The sequence below is a fragment of the Oratosquilla oratoria genome, chromosome 44 (genome assembly GCF_046742065.1).
Source record: "Oratosquilla oratoria isolate Oo_2021 chromosome 44, ASM4674206v1, whole genome shotgun sequence".
NCBI classification, from domain to species: domain Eukaryota; kingdom Metazoa; phylum Arthropoda; class Malacostraca; order Stomatopoda; family Squillidae; genus Oratosquilla; species Oratosquilla oratoria.
In genome coordinates, this window is record NC_134820.1 from 18,698,144 (window position 1) to 18,718,346 (window position 20,203).

Sequence of the window (20,203 nt, forward strand, 5' to 3'; positions counted from 1 at the left end):
CGATTTCTCACTTTTCTGCATCTGGTGCCCGTACCTTTGGCCAGAGTGGTGTCCGAGTGGAATCCACACGATGCCTGGGGGTGAGATGATGGGTAAATCTGAGACAGTAACCAAAACAATTACCCCCTCCCCCACCCCAAAAAAAAAAAAAAAAAAAAAAAAAAAAAAAAAGGCAAAGGGATTTTGCCAGAAATCGTCAGGTCTGATTTGCCCTAAACTTACCCAAGAGGGAGAGAGTTGGGCAGTGTACTGCGGAGTAGGCGTAGGCAACCTGGACCTTAGGGCGTGCCATTTGTTGTTCTAACGCTTTTCCTTTAAATCTTTTACATATATAATTACTTTAGTATTCCTCTAACACAGTGTTTCCCAAGGCTTTTTCCCCCTTACAAGGGAGGTAGCCAAAAAGGGAAAGGCATAAAAACACTCCCACCCATTTCATCCCTACATACACTCCACACCCCTCCCACCCTCAAATCAAAATGATTACCCCAAAATTCAATTTTGCAGTTGTCAATTACCCCATTGAACATATACCCGGTAATATTGGATTTTTTTTTCGCTGTCACCTGTTGAACTGCAGATAGGCGGGTATATACAAATCCTGCAATGTAGTGATATATCCTGAGTGTAGAGTTGTAGACTTTAGAAGTGTAGAGTGTAGTGATATATATGTAATTGGAGAGTTAGACTGATTGACTTGGTCAGGCTACCTCTTCTCACACAGAACATCCATTACCCCAAAAATATGGGTCCATTACCCCACTGGGGTAATTTAACCCGGGGTTGGGAAATATTGCTCTAACAGGTGAGTTCCCTGTTACCACCCACTACTTAGCTCTAAGAAGTCCTAATACATGCTGTCTACCCATATGTCCAAACTAACACGACTATCCTGTACAAGCAAATCTGCAGAGCTGGGCATGTTCCTTGTAACATTCCTCTGTGTCCTGACTCACACACATAAAATCAGGACACCGAAGAACGTACATAAAAATGCACCGAGGAACACGCCCAGTTCTGCTTGAAATTTGTAACATGACTCCTGTAAGGTAAAATTATAGGATGTTCCTGGTTGTAATCCAAATCTAAATGTTCTAGTCTACCTCAACTAGAACTAGCTTTTTTTCTTTAAGCTACTCTGACCATCTTATCTGGTTCTAATTTACTTATTTCCTTGGGAAAATTCTCCTTATGGTCCCACTTTATTACTTGCATCCCAACTTTATCTAAAAACATCTAACTCAACTTGTTTTAAACTCTTATCCTTTAAATAATGACAAAATTTCATAAAAAGGGTAACAACTATTCACCTTTTCCGATTTGAATAATGATCAGTAATAGGTTTCATAGGTGACTGCTGTCTTTCTACAACTTTCATTCTATGTACCTTCTTAACCTCTAAATCACCATAATTAGTTGGGTTCATCTCAGGCTCTTTTAACCATGAATCACCATTGCATACAAGGAAAATTGGTCCAAATGACCAATGTTCTGTCTGCTTGTGGCTAGAGTAGTCATCTTCAGGGCTTGAACTGTCTACATAGTACCATTGACTTACTTCTGATCTATTCCTTATCAAAGCTACTCTATTTTCTATGAACACCTGATATCTACAACTGACTGTTTCTAATATATCTGAGCACTGTTGTGGAATCAGTTCACAGATAAACCTGACTGAAATCTAACTTGAGTTCATCATGTAATATACACTTCAATTTAACTGCGAGAATTGCAGGCACAGATACCATCTTCATATGGGCTACTTTTGCATTACCCATAACAAATCTACAATATATTTTTCCCTGCCTATCTACTAACCTAATATAAGCAACATCCCCACTGCATAGAATCAATATTATCAAAATAAAGATTTGAAACATGTCAATTGATAACTCTTGACATTCTTGTAATTTCTATTTTTCTATCTTCTTCATCTTACCTCCATGTACCTTATTATCCCAGCCTGACTGTTGTCTATACAATCCCTGCATAATAATCCTACCTTCTACAACTACAGGCGTAAAAAATCCAAAGGGGTCATAAGCAGCAGCTATTGCACTCCATAAATGTCTTGTAATAGTAGGCACTTCTCTACATCTATTAGCAACCCTTAATTTATCCTCAACTCCCATCAAAACCCTAATGCCTTCTCTCCCATTAGATAACTATTCATTTCTTGCCCCATAACTCCTCGTTCATAATTTGTGCAAACTTGCTAATGAATTTACATACTTGGGCTTTTCCCCCTTATAAGGGAGGTAGCCAAAGTCAAAGACATAACCCACTCTCACCCATTTCATCCCCACATACTCCACTCCCATTCACCAACCCTCCCTCTCTCTTTTCTTGGCTCCTCTTGGATGATGGGTCATCCCTGCATCTCGCCCACTGCCCAGGATCAGAAACAATGTAGCAAGACAGCACATCAACAGCAAGGCTGCTTCATCTAATCAGCGACCCCCCTCTCCTTCCCCACATGCTATTGAATTTAGTAAGATTAAATCTACCTTGTAAACATAATGATCTAACATCTTTACTTATTGACACTAAAGTGCATAGACTATCATTAGACTGCAAACAGTTATCAACATAAAAACTAGATTTGATAGTGTCACATACTTCAGACAAAAAATTACTTCCATGATCCCTCACAAAAAAATGTAAACCACGGATTTTGATAAAAAATAGTCATGTTACCGATTTGGTCCAAACTTACCCCAGGAGAGGAGAGTTGTGCACAGTGCACTGCATGGTAGATGGGAGGAATGTTGACCCAAGAGCGTGAGGCTGGCGACCAGTCAAATTTGAGCCTTTTCTAATTTTTCACATTCTCTTCTAGCACCTGTACCTCTGGCAAGAGCGGTGTCCAAGTGCAATCAGCAGCAGGCCTGTTGGCCCTCTTCCTGTGGGCGAGATGGTGGCCCAATCTGAGGTCATCATAATGACCCAAAAAACGAAAAATAAATAAATAAAGGGGACCAACGAAATTTGTCAAAAATCATCAGGTCACCGATTTGGCTCAAACTTACCTCAGAGGAGGCGAGTTGTATGCAATGCACTGTGAGATAGGCTGGAGGAACCTGGACTCAAGGGCATGGCGACCTGCCAAATTTGAGCCTTTTTAGATTTTTCACATTTCTGCCTCTGGCACCTGTGCCTTTGGCCAGAACGGCGTCCAACTGTAATCAGCAACAGGCCTAGTGGACCTCCACCTGCGGGTGAGATGGTGGACTAATCGGAGTAGGTGACCAAAATGACCAAAAAACTTTCCCCAGGGAGGGAGTCATGCACAGTGAACTGCAAGGTAGACAGGAGGAACCTGGACTCAAGGGCATGTGCTTGGTGGCCACCTTCCAGAGTTCAGCCTTTTTTTTCTTCTGATTTTTCACATTTCCGCCTGTGGCGCCTGTACCTTTGGCCCGAGTGGTGTCCAAGCGCAATCGAAAGCAGGCCTGTGTCCACCTGTGAGTGAGATGGTAGCCCAATTGGGATCATTTTTGTCGTCTGCTCCGATTGCGCCACAATCTTACCCACAGGTCGAAGGCCACCAGGGCAGCTGTGGATTGCACTTGGACACCGTTCAGGTCAAAGGTATGGGCACCAGAGGCAAAAATATGAAACCTTGGGAAAAAAGGCTCAAATTTGGACGGTCGCCACGCACACACCCTTGGGTCCATGCTCCTCATGTCAACCTCCCAGTGTACTGTGTTCAATTTGGAGAAAACTTACCCCAGAGGGAGAGAGTCATGCACAGTGCACAGTAAGGTGCGAGGAGCCTGGGTCCAAGGGCCTGCATGTGGCAACCATCCAAATTTGATCATTCTCTCCAATTTTTCTCATTTCCACCTCTGGCACCCATACTGTTGGCCTGAGCTGTGTCCAGTTTTAATCCACAGGAGCTGTGGCAGCCCCCCTTGACCTGATGGTGGCCCAAATGACCCTTAAAGAAATAGATAAATAAATAAAAATTAAATAAATAAATACATACATATACCAAAGGCTTTTTTCCCCCTTACACAGGAGGTAGCCAAAAAGAAAAAAGCATAGAAACCACTCCCACCCATTCCATCCCCTATTCACTTCACACCCCTCCACCCTCTTCCCTCCCTCTCATCTTGGCACCTCCTGGATGACGGGTCATCCCTGCATCCTGCACACTGCCCTGGGTCAGAAGCAGTCGCAAGACACAGCACATCCACAGCAAGGCTACTTCATTAATTCTGTGACCCCCCTAAAGGGGACCCACAGATTTTGCCCAAAATCAGCAGGTCATCAATTTGGCCCAAACTTACCCCAAAGTGAGAGAGTCGGGCACAGTACACCCCGAGGTAGGCATGTGACCTGTGTGTGGGGACCATCAAGCCTTCTCCAATTTTTCATCTTTCTGCCCCTGTTTCCAGAGTCCTGCCCCTTCGGGGACTGTTGTTTCCCCACACTATGCGGGCAGGTGTGTATGGGGGTGGGTGGGTAATGTGGTGTACATGTACCCCACAAGCATTCTAGCATCTGTGCAAATTGTATACATCTGGAGTTGGAGTGTATGGGACCTGACTCTGGTGATGAAGATGGTCAGAAAAGCCAGAAAAGGTCACCACCTTGGTCAACTCAGATCAGTCACCACTTATAAACTGCCTGCCAGGCTCCATGGCAACTCGGCGGTCGGTCACTGCATCTGGGGACCACACTTGTCCGTTCTTTGGCCGATTCACAGTCTAGAATAAAGAACACAAACAAATCTGCATATCACTCTACATCACCTAGTCCAAGTAACATATTTGAATGTTACAGTCGCTTCCCTCACCCCTTTTCTCGCACTTTGAGCGAGACGTATCACTATCAGTGGGAGGTTCCATTGCCAGCCACTACAGGGCTGCAGGAATTTTGTACCCCATGAAAATTGACCTCATACTGAACATAACATTTATATTAAGGACAGTAGAATTAATGATACTGATGGTCACATACAAACTTGAAATACAAGAATGACCAATTGATGGAAAAGGCATCATGGCAACTGCCTTTGTAAATGTTAAAATTTCATTAAAAAATAATAAAAATATACCAAAAATAAAACAAAATAAATATATTCAAGCTAAGCTAAATTCAGACCAATGATTTTCAATCTTTAAAAAACACTATTCTCCCCATCAGGATTTGCCTTCCAGCCAGTCCTAATGTTGGCATCCAATGTGGGGCCAGGATTACCCGACATTTGGCGCCCAACATAGGGCCAGTACTACTATTTAATACCCTCACTAATTATTTTGATCTTGCTGTTGCCTGGTCTTCTCACCTCTGAGGAAGCCACTATATCCAATCTATGCTTAATGAGCTCTGCTGATAAGTGTAGTTGGTCATCCTGGGAAAAAAAATTGTTCTTGGCACCCATACAGAGAGCCTGCCAGAGGTTCTCCATGGGCCTGAATTGACATGGTGGTACCTCAACATCCTGGCACCCCATACAGTAAGCTTGGTGACTTTGATGAGGACGGGTTGCAAGCCCATCCCCACCATATGTGTCCAGTATGATTGCCTGTGATTTGCTCTTCCATGCCCCTGACCACCACTGAGCCCAATGAGGGGAGACCAGGAATTGGGTATACCTATTAACCCAATATTCCCAAGGGTCACGGGAGAGTACACGCACCCACCATCTTCACACTTGAGGATGACAGCTGTGGACCACGTGGTAGTTGTTCGACTCAGGGTGTGCATAACCCACAGATTCAAGTCAGTCGGCCCTGCCGATTTGCTTCTGTGTGTCAAAAGGGGCCACCTCGGTGTAACCACGGCCCTGCGTCAGGTAGTACTGGGTTACAAGGTACCAGTAGGACAGCCGCCTCACCTGATAACCTGATAGGTACTAGGTAACCACAAGTCACAAGTACTAGATTTTGTCATTGTCTGGATAAGGCCAGTTACCTTGGAAGAAGAAATCCAAACAAATTTCAATATATTTTCTGATAAACAAATTTGGTTCTTAAGGTCAGTCAATAAATAAAAGAAAATGTTAAAGAAAAATATATATTTCCAGGCTTCATAAAGACCCAGTATGCGACTAAACCTACCCTCTTGGGCAGATAACATCAAAGTAAACACAAACATGATGAACATGGATTTACATTAATACTTTTCTCTTAACTTAAGTACATCTTGTTTCATTTGCACACAAACAAGAACAAGGACCTTTTTTTTTTTTACATGTACATCATGATATAATTCATAAACAATGGGGATACGAACAAAGGACGTGGAAATATGGTTCTTTATCCCATACCATGGCAACTTAGTGACGTGGAGTCATGGCAATTTGCAGTTCAAAGGATGAACTGATAGAAAATGTCAATTATCCGTGCTAGATAACATAGCAGCATAGAAAGGGATTATAACGTACAACCTGTTGACACCTTTATCCGACTTTCATAGTGCGTGTTGCAGGAGTACTCAAATACCATACAGATTTAAGTTAAAAAACTTTTGGAAAGATACTAAACTTGTTTTAAAACCTGTTCAACATCCATACAGACAATTTCATTTCATATTATAATAAATAAATCAATTACCCCTGTTCTCTCTTGTGCAAGGGACCAACGATGGGTCCTAATGGTGATCCTGCACGACGGATGACAATTGTCACCCTGCTACCCTTTTTCGAAGACCCCTCCACTTCCGTCTACTTGTGCAGCCTCAAGGTGGACTGACCCTACTTCTGACCTGGGCCAAAGATCTCGATGCACTCCATTTCTTCCACTTTCGCATAAGGAGAGCTGACAAGAGATGATTACTCCCCTTTTCCTCCTCCTGTCAATTGGCGACAGGAAAATAGTTCCACATCTGTACAACAGACAATTGTACGAGGTTTCTTGCAATACATCTTTGGGAGGGGCTGAGGGCTAGTGCTGGGTTGCAGGTTTTCAGTCAGCAAAACTCAAGGCAACAATTATTATTATTTCCTCCAGTGAAAGATCCACCGACACCAGGAAACTAGCATTTCCCACTGGTTAAGCCCATAAGTCACTCTGTAAGAATATCTAGCATTCCTGTTTGGAAGGGGTGACAGGGGCAATATGGTGTTCTATACCTTCTGAGCGGAAGTTGCAGCTGGGGCAATTGAAGTCTGTTGTTAAAAGAGTGAAGCTTTGATATTGTAATTTTATATAAATGTGATTTCATCTATTCATTTTTTCTTTTTCAAATCTTCGTAGACACCAGTACTTTTCTCAATTCCCCTACATGGTCACTTTGGAACCTGATCAACGATACACTGGAGTGGTATTACACCAAGAACCAGTCCATTGGCCAAGGGAAAATGTGTGAGCAGTTAAGCACTTATACATCACTGCGCAACAAGTCTAGCTATGACCAGAGAAAATATACAATAAGCCACAAACACATTATACAATACAGACCCATAGCTAGGCAGGGAATTTTGCCACTTGTGTCTCTATAAAGAATGGTCAGGCCTAGGTGATCTCGAGTTGAAGACTAAATAAAAGATTGCTCACAACTGAACAGTGCTAAAAACTACCACCAGGCAAACATGTATGAACCCTTTACAAATTAACATAGGTAAGCATTACAAGACAGACTATCACTGGATGAGGTCACATCAGGAATGAACTACCAATGTGGTGCTATTTTTGTATGTTTAGAGCAGGAAGGAGTGAAATGGATGAGATAAGAATGAAATGTAGCAAATCAGTTTGTGATAGTGTATGGGCTGAGACACTTGTATATGTGTACATGTGTGTATGATTCACCATGGTCTTGGATCATGTGTTGGACTCATGATAAACAGCTATTACCCTCCCAGAAGAGAACCCCCAACTCCCACCCACGAGAGTTGGAGTTATGATTCGCAGCACAGCTATACTGAAATTATTTCAGCCCTGGGTGGGATTCAAACTCGAACCGCTGGGTTATCAGTTGCGAACGCTACCACTGTACTGTCAAGAGTGTGTGTTGTGTACTTAATTGTAGTATACAGGAAAGGAGCAACGCTCATTGGGTCCCATCCCCTATTCTCTAATTTTCTAACGTAACTATACTCAAATTCATGTAGAGTTCCAACTTAATCTATATCTTTGATTTCCAATTAATATATTTAGATTTGAACTCCTGTATTGTCTGAGCTTGGGCTATATCACTTTCTAAGTTATTGCACATTTATACATCTATATGGAAAACTATTTCTTCATATCCTTTTGACATGTGGTCTCTCACTTTACTTCCATGACCTCTTAAATCCCTCCTATCTTTAATAAGATCTCTTCTATCAATACAATAGTGACCTGAATACTGTAATCATGTCACCTCTTTCTCTTCGATCTTTCAAAGTTGGTAGACCCATTGGTTTTGGTCTCTCTTCATATGTTTTGTCTGCCAGGGTGGGGACAAGTTTGGTTGCTGCCCTTTGTATTCTCTCAAGATTGCTTGCATCTTTCACTGTGTGGGGACCATGTTATTGGTCGTATCAGGGATTTGACGAGTTTTTTTATCATCTCTCCATCCATATAATGGAACACCACTTTAATCTTCTGCAGTGTGTGTGTACACACATGTATTTACCCAATTGTAGCAATGCTTAGGACTCTTTAATCACCAATTATACTCCAATTATATCATGCCTAGCCTCAAATTCATGTACAGCTGAAACTGCATGTGTGTATTTACCTAGTTGTATTATACGGGAAAGGGAGCTATGCTCGTGGTGACCCGTTTTTGTATCTCGTAACGTCTAGTTTGTTCTTAAATTCATGTATGATGTTTGCAAACACTATTGTTTTGTCCAATTTGTTCCAGATGTCCACAACTGTGTTATTATTATTTTTTTTAGATTTCTTCTATAACTATCCTTCGAGTTCTTCATGTCCCCTTGTTTTTCTTCTATCCCAATATAACAAGTCTTCTCTATCAAGGACTTCCATGCCTTTCATAATTTTGTACATGGTCAACAGATCACCTCTTTCTCTTCTTTGTTCCAGGGTTGATAGTTCCAGTTTAGACAATCTTTGTTCATAAGTCAGTTTTGAAAGTGTTGGGGCCATCTTTGTCGTTGCTCTTTGGACTATTTCCTTGTATTCTTTTTTGTACTGGGTGTCCATAGTGTCGCTGCATATTCGAGTTACCTTTATTGATCTTAAAATGCAAGTTTCTCAGACTATTGTTTATCTGCTTGTCTGGGGACATGTCTTTGGTGATTACTCCTAGGTCCTTTTCAGAACCAACTATTTCCTTTGCATCTATTTTATATTGTCCAGATATTCTTTTTTTACTTTTTCCAAATTCTTAATGTTGAAGTCCACTTCTGTCTTCAACTCCATTTGCAGACCTTGTTCAGATTTCTAGCAATTCACCTTTTTCCATACTTTTAGTAGTTTTGTGTCATCTGCAAAGTTCATGTAACATTCTACACCTTCATCCATGTCATTTACATATATAGCAAACATTATTGGAGCCAGTACTGAACCCTGTGGGACTCCACTTATCATTTCTTCCCAAGTAGAATTTTTTCCCCTGTATTTACCTAGTTGTATTTTACAAGAAGGGGAGCTATGCTCGTGGTGTCCTGTCTTCATATCTCATTTTATCTAGACTGTTTTTAAAATCATGTCTTGTTTTTGCACACACCACTTTCTCATCTAATTTGTTCCAAATGTCTATTACTCTGTGGGGAAAGCTGTTCTTTTTCAGGTCTCTTCTATAACTGTCTTTCTTGATTTTCTTTCTGTGTCCTCTTGTATTTCCACTATCCCATTTTATTAGATCCTCTCTATCAATAGTTTCTATGCCTTTCATGATTCTATAAATAGTTATCAAGTCTCCTCTCTCTCTTCTTTGCTCTAATGTCTGTAGCTCAAATTTAGCTAGTCTCTCTTCATATGATAGTTCTGAGAGTGTTGGTGCCAATATTGTAATTGCTCTTTGTATTCTTTCAAGTTTTGTTATACATTTTTCTGTACTTGGTGACCATGTTGTCGCTGCATATTCCAATCTTGGTCTTATCAAAGTGACTGTGTGCATGTGTGTGTGCGTGTGTATTTACCTAGTTCTATTATACGGGATAGAGAGCTATGCTAATGGTGACCCATCTTTGTATCTCACAATATCTAGTTTCTTAAATTCTTGTATGACGTGTGTGTGTGTGTGTGTGTTTTCTTTTTTATTCTTCTTTATTTAATGCAACCCATATTAATTCTAAGATCCTAAATGCCCTGGGTATGAATCACTCTTCCAACATCTAAATGTTCAACCACCCTGACACATATCTGAAAATGAATACAACACTCAATCTATCAATGAATTTACTTCACTTAGCAAAAGGATTGGCATCCGTCTGAAGTGAGTGAAAGGGCAGATAAAAGGTACTCACAACCATCATGTATACACACGTGTATATATCAAACCAAACAGAACTGTGGGCTACAGTATAGCTGATGCAGCAATAATCCCACTAGCTATGGTTCATGTCAACCCAGCTTCAGAGAGCCTTTGACAAACACCAGCCTCGTCTACTTTTGCACGTAACCCCCCTCGAGGATGGTGTATCTGATTAAGGCAAGTTTGGATTACTGTACTGGTTAAACATCTTTGTAAGGAGTCTTACAAAAATAAACTCTGGGAACAGTTACATAGTTGGGAGACAGACTAGTCTGGAATAGATGAAAATTAGTTGTATTCAAGGCTGGATATGAAACAGAAGAGAATTAAAGTTGAAGAGAGAAGGCTCAAGAGACTTACAGATCGAGCAATGTACTCGAGAGGTGAAAGAAATAATCAGTTCTTCAACCCCTTTAGTACTGTGATAATCAAAATGGATTTTGTACTGCCAAATGTAGGCCATTTAGGCGAGGGGTGAACTTCAGCTTGACCCGAGTGTTGACCAACAGACTATTCTGGCCTGGTTCTAATTCCCAGTTGAATAAAGTCAGACATTTGCCATAATCTCTACAGTACATTGTAGTTATGAAGGGGGTGGAAAAACAAACAAACTTTTAACACATCAAACCATAATCCACTAACTGTACCATCATCCTAACCTATGCAACAAGACACTGTAACAGACAGGAAGTCAGAATAACCCATCTAGCAAATGTAGTCTAAATATCAGTCCGGTTCACTTAAGGCCCGTCCAGACAATCAAACATTGCCCGCGTGCACAATTGAGCACTTTGCCCGTTAAAACACGAGCAAAGTGCCTGAGTTGGTGGTTTAGCGAAAGCATCAGACCCTGCCCGTGAGGCATGGGACAGTGGTCGTCATTGTTCACTTTAGCGTTTGACGGACACGTCCGTCTTTGTTCCTGCTGTGGATCAATGGTTGAGACCTCACATTCTACATTTAATAGAACTTTATTGGCCACCATAATGGTAGTCATCGTACCGCCCACAATCTGCAGGTCCTGGCTGAACAACCACAAGCTATGGCTGGGCCAGCTCGGCACTGTGTGGACAACACTACAGCTGTGCCTGTGGGACTTGCTTGTTTGCGGGCAGTACCCGTGAAGCCATGCTTGACTGTCTGAATGGGCCTTTAGGAGTGGGAGGAGGGATATTGCTAAAAGCACAAACCAGTCTAGATTAATACATCTGCTGTGGCTGCTAAAATAATTTGATATGGCTGCCACTGTGTGGTTTTGTTCTGTTGAGGAAAAGACCTTCATGATTACACACAACCCTTTCAGCCCGGGGGTCTTACCCTTGGCTAGGTAAAATCTAAAAATGGGTGTCGTCAGGTCAACGGGCTTAATGTTGATGGTAATCGTAAGTTACAGAGAAAGGAAAAAAAAAAAAAAAAAAAAAAAAAAAAATAAAAATCAGTTATTAAAACAAAGACAAACACAGTGTTGCTAGTTTTGAAAGCATGATTAAGTAAACTATAGTCATTTCAAATCCAATACCATCTACAGTAGTGCCCATCTTTTGATTTCTGGTGTAGGTTGGGCAAAGAATTTGCAAGACTGAGTAAAAGTAGTTGGATTTTTACAATAATACCTAGTCCTACACATTTAGAACAGGTTAATGCATCTGACTACTAACCAATGTGCAGGTACAAATTTATGCCACTTTTTTCCTTCCACCCCCCAAAAAATAAAATAAAATAAATAAATAAATTAAAAAAACAAATAAATAAATTAATAATAATAATATATGTATATTATATAATATTTATATATATATAAAAATGAAAAGAGACCCAAAAGCTATCAACCATCTTGAAATTAATTTTCAATGCATGTTATATATTTAAGTACAAAGATGCTATTGATGTGAAATCTTACTGCATTTAATTAAGGAAAAATGTAGCTTGCACGAGTACAAATATTTATACATTTGATTTTGCCCACTTTTTTTTTTTTTTTTAAAGAATTAGCAGTTAAACAATTTTGGTTAAAAGCACAATTGTACCCTAAAGATGGTGTATCTATGGATTGTAGAGTGATATACTAAGTGAATGAAAGTGACAATGTTAGAAAAAGTGGAGTACGAGTCATGAGACAGCACAACTTTATCATATAGGAAACAATGCTATTTAATGAATGTGGCCTTTGACGATATTAGGAGTAATGTGACTATCCACTACTCTATAACCAAGTGTTTTATTGCCTTCAGCAATAAATCTTGTTTTACAGATTCAGTTCTAGTAAACATCTGACCATTGCTTATTTTAAGATTACATTCAGCCAATGTTCACTTTAATCAAGACAAATTAAAATTTAAAGTATATTACCATGATGAGGCATTTACAAAGAAATGTACTAAGAAATAACAACACCCTAAGTAGAATAGTTTGCATGCATTTAACATAACAGAAAAAAGTCCTTTAGTAATGTACTATACATCCCAAATTTATTTTGGCACATGCCAAATAATTTCACACATATGAAAAGACACTTCTCCGATGAGATTTAACGAGGATGAAAAAAAAAAAAAAATCAGCAAGTAGTAATATGGTCAGTTCATTAACACGTTCTATTCCTGTATCCTGCACACTGATCAAGTCACCAAATTCAGAGGTCGATTCCCAGTCTAAAAGCAAGTTAGACAAATATCACACTAGTTTATTCTATATTAATATACCCCCATGAAGGGATTAATGATGGGTACCTGCACGTGGAGGTCCTGCAAGACTTTCGAAATCCATCAACTCCCTCGCCTCCATTAGGAAGTTCAGTCCTTAGGGGCCGACACTGTCTCGACACTAGGCCCCAAGATCTCTATCAACTTGGGCTGTATTTCTTACACATTTTCATACATGAAACTCAACCAGCAACTGCTGTCCTCTACCTACAACTTTCAGTCTATGACAGAGACTCAGTCCCACATTAATACAACACCAACAACAGTCCAACTTTCTTCACCGAGAGATCAGTGGGAGGTTCCACTACCAGCCACTACAGGGCTGCAGGAATTTAGTGAAACTTGAAGCAATGACAGATTTGGTACCATAAAAATTGACCTCGTACTGAACATAACATTTATATTATGATTTCTCATGTATCTGGGTAATCTTTTGTGACATGTATTATGGACAATAAAATTGATGATACTGATGGTTAAATGATCACAGACAAGATTTACTTGAAATACAAGAAAGACCAATTGATGAAAAAGGCATCATGACAACTGCCTTCGAAATGCTAAAAAAAAAAATAATAATAATAATAATAACAATAATAAAATAAAATATAATAAAAATAAAACAAAATACATTCAAGCTAAGCTAAATTCAGACCAACTATTTCCACAATTTCATATTACTTTCCAGGACTATCTTACACACATCTGTTGACAACTATCTCTTTTATTCCTATAAGAATTGCAGGAAATTTTTTAGGTCTGAAAAGCTTTACTAAATATTTACTACACTTCCCCCCACACGAGGTATCAAGGCACGTTTGACTGCCATTCCCTTACATGGGGGCAAAGGCCATTGGTGTATACCTTTCTTGTGTGATAGGGAGTGTCACTGAAAAGCTGGCACTGCCTGGGAATCGAACCTAGGACCTCCCACTGTTCAGGCAGGCATGATGATTACATCACGGTCACCTCTAGTGACCACTTGCACATCTCCCTTCCTTGGGCCCTGTCAGTCCAGGAATGTGCACCATTGCAGGATCCTACTCACTGTGCCATGTGACAGGTAGTGTCACTGAAAAGCTGGCATTGCCCGAGATTCGAACCCAGGACCTCCCACTGTTCAGGCAGGCATGCTTACTGATTACATCACTGTCACCTCTAGTGACCACTCACACATCTCCCTTCCTTGGGCCCTGCCAGTCCAGAAATGTGCACCCCTTGTGGAGATCCTATTCACTGCACCATGTGACAGGGAGCATCATTGAAAATCTGACACTGCCCAGGATTTGAACCCAAGACCTCCCACTGTTCAGGCATACATGCTTACCAATTACACCATGGTTGCCTCTAGTGACCACTAGCACACTTCGTATGACTGAAAATTTGATGAATAAATGATAAAATCTCAAGGACTAAATACTTTCAATCATCTAGAGATTGCACTGTCTTAGGCCTAAGTAGTGAGGCAGAGTTCAGGGATGACCTTTCATCTACAAAGGGATAAAATAGAAGGAAGATTAATGAGTTTCTAACCCCCTGCCCTTACCTCTTTACTATCATTCACTGCTTTTCATTCCATTCCCACCCATCTTCCTAATCCCAAACCATCTTTGCATACAGTCGTTCCTCCTTGAAACATTATTCTTCCCATACTCCCACATTCCTTTTCTCTTTGTTCTATACCCCAAACTACACTTCAAAGATGTGCTGAAGAGAGCTTCTTGACAACACACAATCAGTCATGGACTTCAATTGCTTGACTGTCAACAATGGCAAGCTCAACATTATAAAGGGGAAAGACTCAAGCCAAAAGCCTCCAGAAACAGAAATGTAATGGTCTGATGTAGATGCATTATAGCTGTCTCACTAAGAGAAGTTAGGCAACATATCCCATACCTCTCAGCCTCGCATCGTGTTCTCCCTTAATGCAACCAATTATCTTCTTATTAATCTATATACAAAGATGCTTTGCCCCCCTTACCAGGGAGGTAGTCAAGTCAAAAGCAGGTACCTACTCCCACCCATTCCACTCCCCTCCTCCCTCTCATCTTAGCTCCTCATCAATGATGGGTCATTCCTGTATCCCGTCCACTGCCCTGGGTCAGATGCAATGCAGCACATTCACAGCAAAGTCACTTCACTTAATCGGTGACCCTATCCCTTCCATCCTCTTATGTTTTTAAAAAAAAGAGAAGACTGGGAGAGATCCATTTGGGCTGTGTCAAAATATCATTTACACATAAGCAACCCTATCCCATTCCTCCCTTGCATAACAGTATCATCCATACACAGTCATTCTCCACTCATAACTATCTTCTCCCTGCTCCATTCTTTGCTCAACAGACATTCCACCTCTTGCTCAATGCCACCTTCATCCCTTCTGTTCATCTCATCCTCGGTCATTCCCTCAAATTCACACCCCCTACCTCTGCCTATCATGGAGTAATATTCTATCTATATACCTAAAGCTTTTTCCCCCTTATGAGGGAGGTAGCTTAGTCAGAAGCACATACCTATTCCGACCTACTTCACTCCCTTCCATCCCTCCCATCTCAGCTCTTCATGGATGATAGGTCATCCCTGCATCTGCCGACTGACCTGGGTCAAATGCAATGCAGCAAGACACAGTACATCCACAGCAAGGCCACTTCACTTACTCAGTGACCCCCTGTCTCCTCGTGTAGAAAAAGAGATAACAGTGAGATATCCCTTCAGGCTGCTTCAAAATATTATTCAAATATAAGCAACCCCTACCCCCTCATCCGCCACCCTTCCTTCCTTGCATAAAAGTATCATCCATACACATTCTTCATTCATCCCTATCTCCTACCTTCTCCCTTTCTTGCTCAACAGACATTCCCCTCTTGCTCAGCACCCCCTTCACCCCATCCGTCCATCTTATCCTCAGTTGTCCCCTCAACTTCACTCTCTACTTCTGCCTTCCAGATCTTTTATACATCTTCCTTCACTCATTCTTTCAACATGTCCAAAACATCCCAACACTCTTTCATCAGCCCTGTCTGTCTTCTCCTTTTCCATTCTCTCTCTCCTCCTCACCTCGTTTCTGTTTCTCACTCTATTACATTCCCGACTCAAAATAAACATTGAAAGGAAAAAAGAATTGCATGCCACAAAGCAAACCTCGGAAATAATATTACTACACCGTATAAACAAAACCAAAAGCATATGCTGTGAACTCATAACTACCCCATTTGTTAACTAAATTATAAATATACATTTTGTTCTGCTACATGGTTGTATAGTTATGCAGATTTTTTTTATTTTTTTTTCTTACTGTAAGGGCATAGCTTGCAGTAGTAAAAGATATACAAAGTTTTAGGGGGCAGATAAGTAGTCAGTCAGATTTAATCTATTAATACATCTGTATTCAAATATACATCATGGACTAGCAATGCTGAAAATAAAATATGTATTTCAGAAATATGTGAGAGTTTTCACTGGAGTCAATTGATAAAGAAAAAAATGCAGTCAACACAAAGCATATACATACAACAAATATAATAACCTTTCAACATGACATAAGAGTACTTACAGATTGTATTTTAGCATTTACCAGACTTGTTTATTCAGGATCGAGACACACTCCTTATCTGAGACACACTCCTTCCTGAATAGGGTCCAAGGGACCTTTAAATCGGGTCACTCAACAATGAACAAATTCAATTGTATTAGCTAGAACAAAATCTACAAGGTACATTATGATGCTGAAGGAGTCAAAAGTCTTATACACCAACACAGAAATACGTCACTAATATTCTACATCTTTGTACACAAAATAAACCAGTGCCAACTCTCACATATTAACCCTCTCACGCACTGTATGCATATTCACAAATTTGTTCAAGGGATCAATTGATACTGCAGTGCAAGAATGGGTAAAATAATCCCAAAAATTAATTTTACTTATAGGAACAAAATTTATCTAGGATTGGGAACACCTATTATATGGATGAGTCACAAGTGTCCTCCCAATAGCCAACCTGGAGAACATTATACGCAAACCACCCTTTTCCTGCATGTGGAGGGTTCCTCTTAGCTGAACACGACTGTTGTGAATAGCAGGTTAAAGTAAACAGGCTTAACCCATGTTTTAACCAACTTCCCTTAACTTAATAAAACTAAACAGCAGTGATTTTTTTTAATATTGCCACTTCGCTAAAATGTGAAATAGTACTGCTTTTTTTTTTCACCTCCAGAAAGTGATGTGGGTTAAAGTGATGGCTGTTCGAGCCTTGCCACCAGCGAGTTGAACCAAGGGCAAGGCTCAATAAATTCCACGCTACAAAGTCTTCTACAAGGGGCACCATCCTAGGCTCCTGGTAGGGGGTGGGGGTGGGTGGGGTGGGCTCGTAACGTTAAACCAAATCATAACGCGGGTGTCTACTTTGAAGCACCCACTTTCTTATAACGGGCACAGGGCATTTGTGTGTGTATCATATATATAGTAATCACAAAATTCATAAGGTGTGTATCACAGATATGTAATCATGACTGCAAAGATTTCTGCACTTATTGGAATGTGGCACTCAAACTCAGCCTAGGAAAATTCTTAAGTGAAAAAGTTTCAGAGAATAATGAGCTGTATACTTTCATATCCTTAAGAGACGATATTTACTATCATTAAACTTTTCTTGATCTTATGCAACACACTTCACTCAATGATTGAATCAAACATTATTTGTGAAGGGAACGGCACTAAAAATATTGTTAATACGCTCACTTTTCTGTGTATCATGGATGCTACGTACATACTTATACCAAGGGCTTTTCCCCCTTACAAGGCAGATAGCCAGTCATAATTCTACTCCCATCCTCTCCACTCCCACTCACCACCCCTCCCTCTTTTCTTGGCTCCTCCTGGATGATGGGTCATCCTTGCATCTCACCCATTGCCCTGGGTCAGAAGCAGTGCAGCAAGATGCAGCACATCTACAGCAAGGCCACTTCATTGGTACTAATTTGGGTACTAACAGGTCGAATCTTCCCCTTCCAACCACGAGTTACTTGAGCAAGGTAACTAGGCATGGGAGATTAAAATTCCCAACCATCTCGTTCCCAACACACCTGCTCCTTTCACCTCTTTCCAACTGAGCCCTATAACAATAGTCCATCTCAATTGCACCCTTGTTATGGTTTATATGTAATAACTCTGTCATGCATGTAAATTTTCATTTGTTTTAAAATCCTGACCACAAGCTATTACGACTTTATTCACCTCGTTCATCCAGTTTTTCCTCAGTCGACTCCTTGATCTTATTCCTGGCACAACCAATTCTTGCAACTTTTAAGGATCTCTACTCCCACCCATTGTTATAACATGACTATCCTACCTCAGGTCCTTTTCTACTCTCCCAATCTCATTTCCTACTTTGCCATCTTTCATAAGTATACAAAGCCCTGAAGCATTTCATTTCCACTTCCTCCACACAAATCTCATGCATTCCACACCCAAGCCTACTGTGCAAGACTTGTCAACTATTGTTCTTTTCAATGCCTCCACAACCATACTTTTACTCAGGGCACTGAGGAGGACTTGCTTATTAAGTGAAGCAGCCATGTTGTGATTGATCGATTTATGGAATTTTTGGCTTGAAGGCCAAGCGCTGGAGCCTGTAGGCCATTCAGTGCAAAGCCATGTTGTGGATGTACTGTCTTGCTCCATTATTTCCGACCCAGGTAGTGGGTTGGAGATGGGGATGATCGATTGATTTATGGAATTTTTGGCTTGAAGGCCAAGCGCCGGAGTCAGTAGGCCATTCAGCGTGAGATGGGGATGACCCTTCATCCATAAGAAACTAAAATGAGAGGGAAAACAGGATGGTATACAGGAGTGGAATGGGTGTGTGCCTTTGACTTGTCTACCTCGCTTGTAAGGGGGTAAAAGACCTTAGTATATAGATGGATAATATATCAACCTTGTGCCTTTTACTTCTGGATACCACCATAACTTTTCCTTTGATACATTCATTTTCAGTTGTCTACCTATCGACAATTTATCATGCGCAAGAGGGTTAAGGGAAGAAGAAAATAATATAAATCAACATAAAACTGTACATATCATAAAGCTAATCATCTTAACTTATTAAGAGTTTCTTTTCACCTGAATCCATAAAAATGTTCTGATTTCGCTACTCCCAAAATAAAATAAAATATGTCCAACTTAAACTTTTTTTTACAAGCATTTGGTATAATCCCCACAACTCCATGACATAAACAATAAATACATGATTTAGTCCTGTGCCTGGTTATATCTCATTCCCTGGGACATACAAATGCCTTAACCTGTGTGATTTAAAGGCTTAGATATGTTATTATTTAAAGTCATGACCTTTAATGTTGCCTGCAGGTCCACAGGAAGCCAAGAGGTGTCTAGTTTCCACTTAGCCACTTTCAGTAAGCACAAGGTCTTCAAAGAAGGCTCTGAAAAGAAAAAGAAAAAGTGGAGACATTTTCTTTTAGGAGATACAACATTTCCTAAATTTTCTGATTGAAAACTATCTAAAACTTGTTTCTCTTCATCACTTTCCTCTTCCTTTCCTTGGATTCACTGAAAACTTCTCTTACTCCTCTATTCTTCCTGAGTTCAATCTCTACCAGTTGGACCACCAAAGAATCATTCATGCAAAACAAAGTTCGGGTCACATGAAGAGTTGTTGTTGTTGTCGTTCCCTAGACTGTCTGTCCGAGCAGTCCCGTCTCCCCAAGGAATGCTACAGCCGAAACTGGGTTTTCCCACAAATCCTTTATAGAGTGTATGTTGTGTTGTTTGCGTGCATGATTGTGTATAATGCAGTCTTCCATTATGTGTTGTATGGTATGGGGTGAAGTGTTACATCCTGGGCAGCTGTTGTCACCCCAGGATGCCCAGATGAATAATAGTCACCCCACGAGATCCAACCTGATGAATTGTCACCCCAGTGTGCCGAATATCAACAGTGGAATAAAGATTAGGTTAGGCTAGGTTGAATGAAGGTTATGCTTATTGTCATCAACTTGTACAACTAAAGAATCGTAAACCTAGGATGGCCCACGTGAATAGTCATCCTAGGATAGCCCACATGAAGAATTGTCACCCTGTTGAAGTCTGGGGTTACGATTCTTTG

General features: G+C 40.5%; 1 protein-coding gene across 2 annotated transcripts in view; it reads right to left on the bottom strand.

Annotated features, from left to right (window-relative positions):
- Positions 1-6,013: 6,013 nt before the first annotated feature.
- The window catches only part of LOC143022200 (kelch domain-containing protein 3), a 36,992-nt gene continuing 22,802 nt past the window's right edge, over positions 6,014-20,203 (bottom strand). For both annotated transcript variants that reach the window (XM_076180300.1, XM_076180301.1), the window contains exon 9: positions 6,014-19,520. In XM_076180300.1, coding sequence (XP_076036415.1) covers positions 19,378-19,520 — 143 coding nt within the window. In that variant the 3' untranslated portion in view covers positions 6,014-19,377. The remainder of the gene's footprint in view (positions 19,521-20,203) is intronic.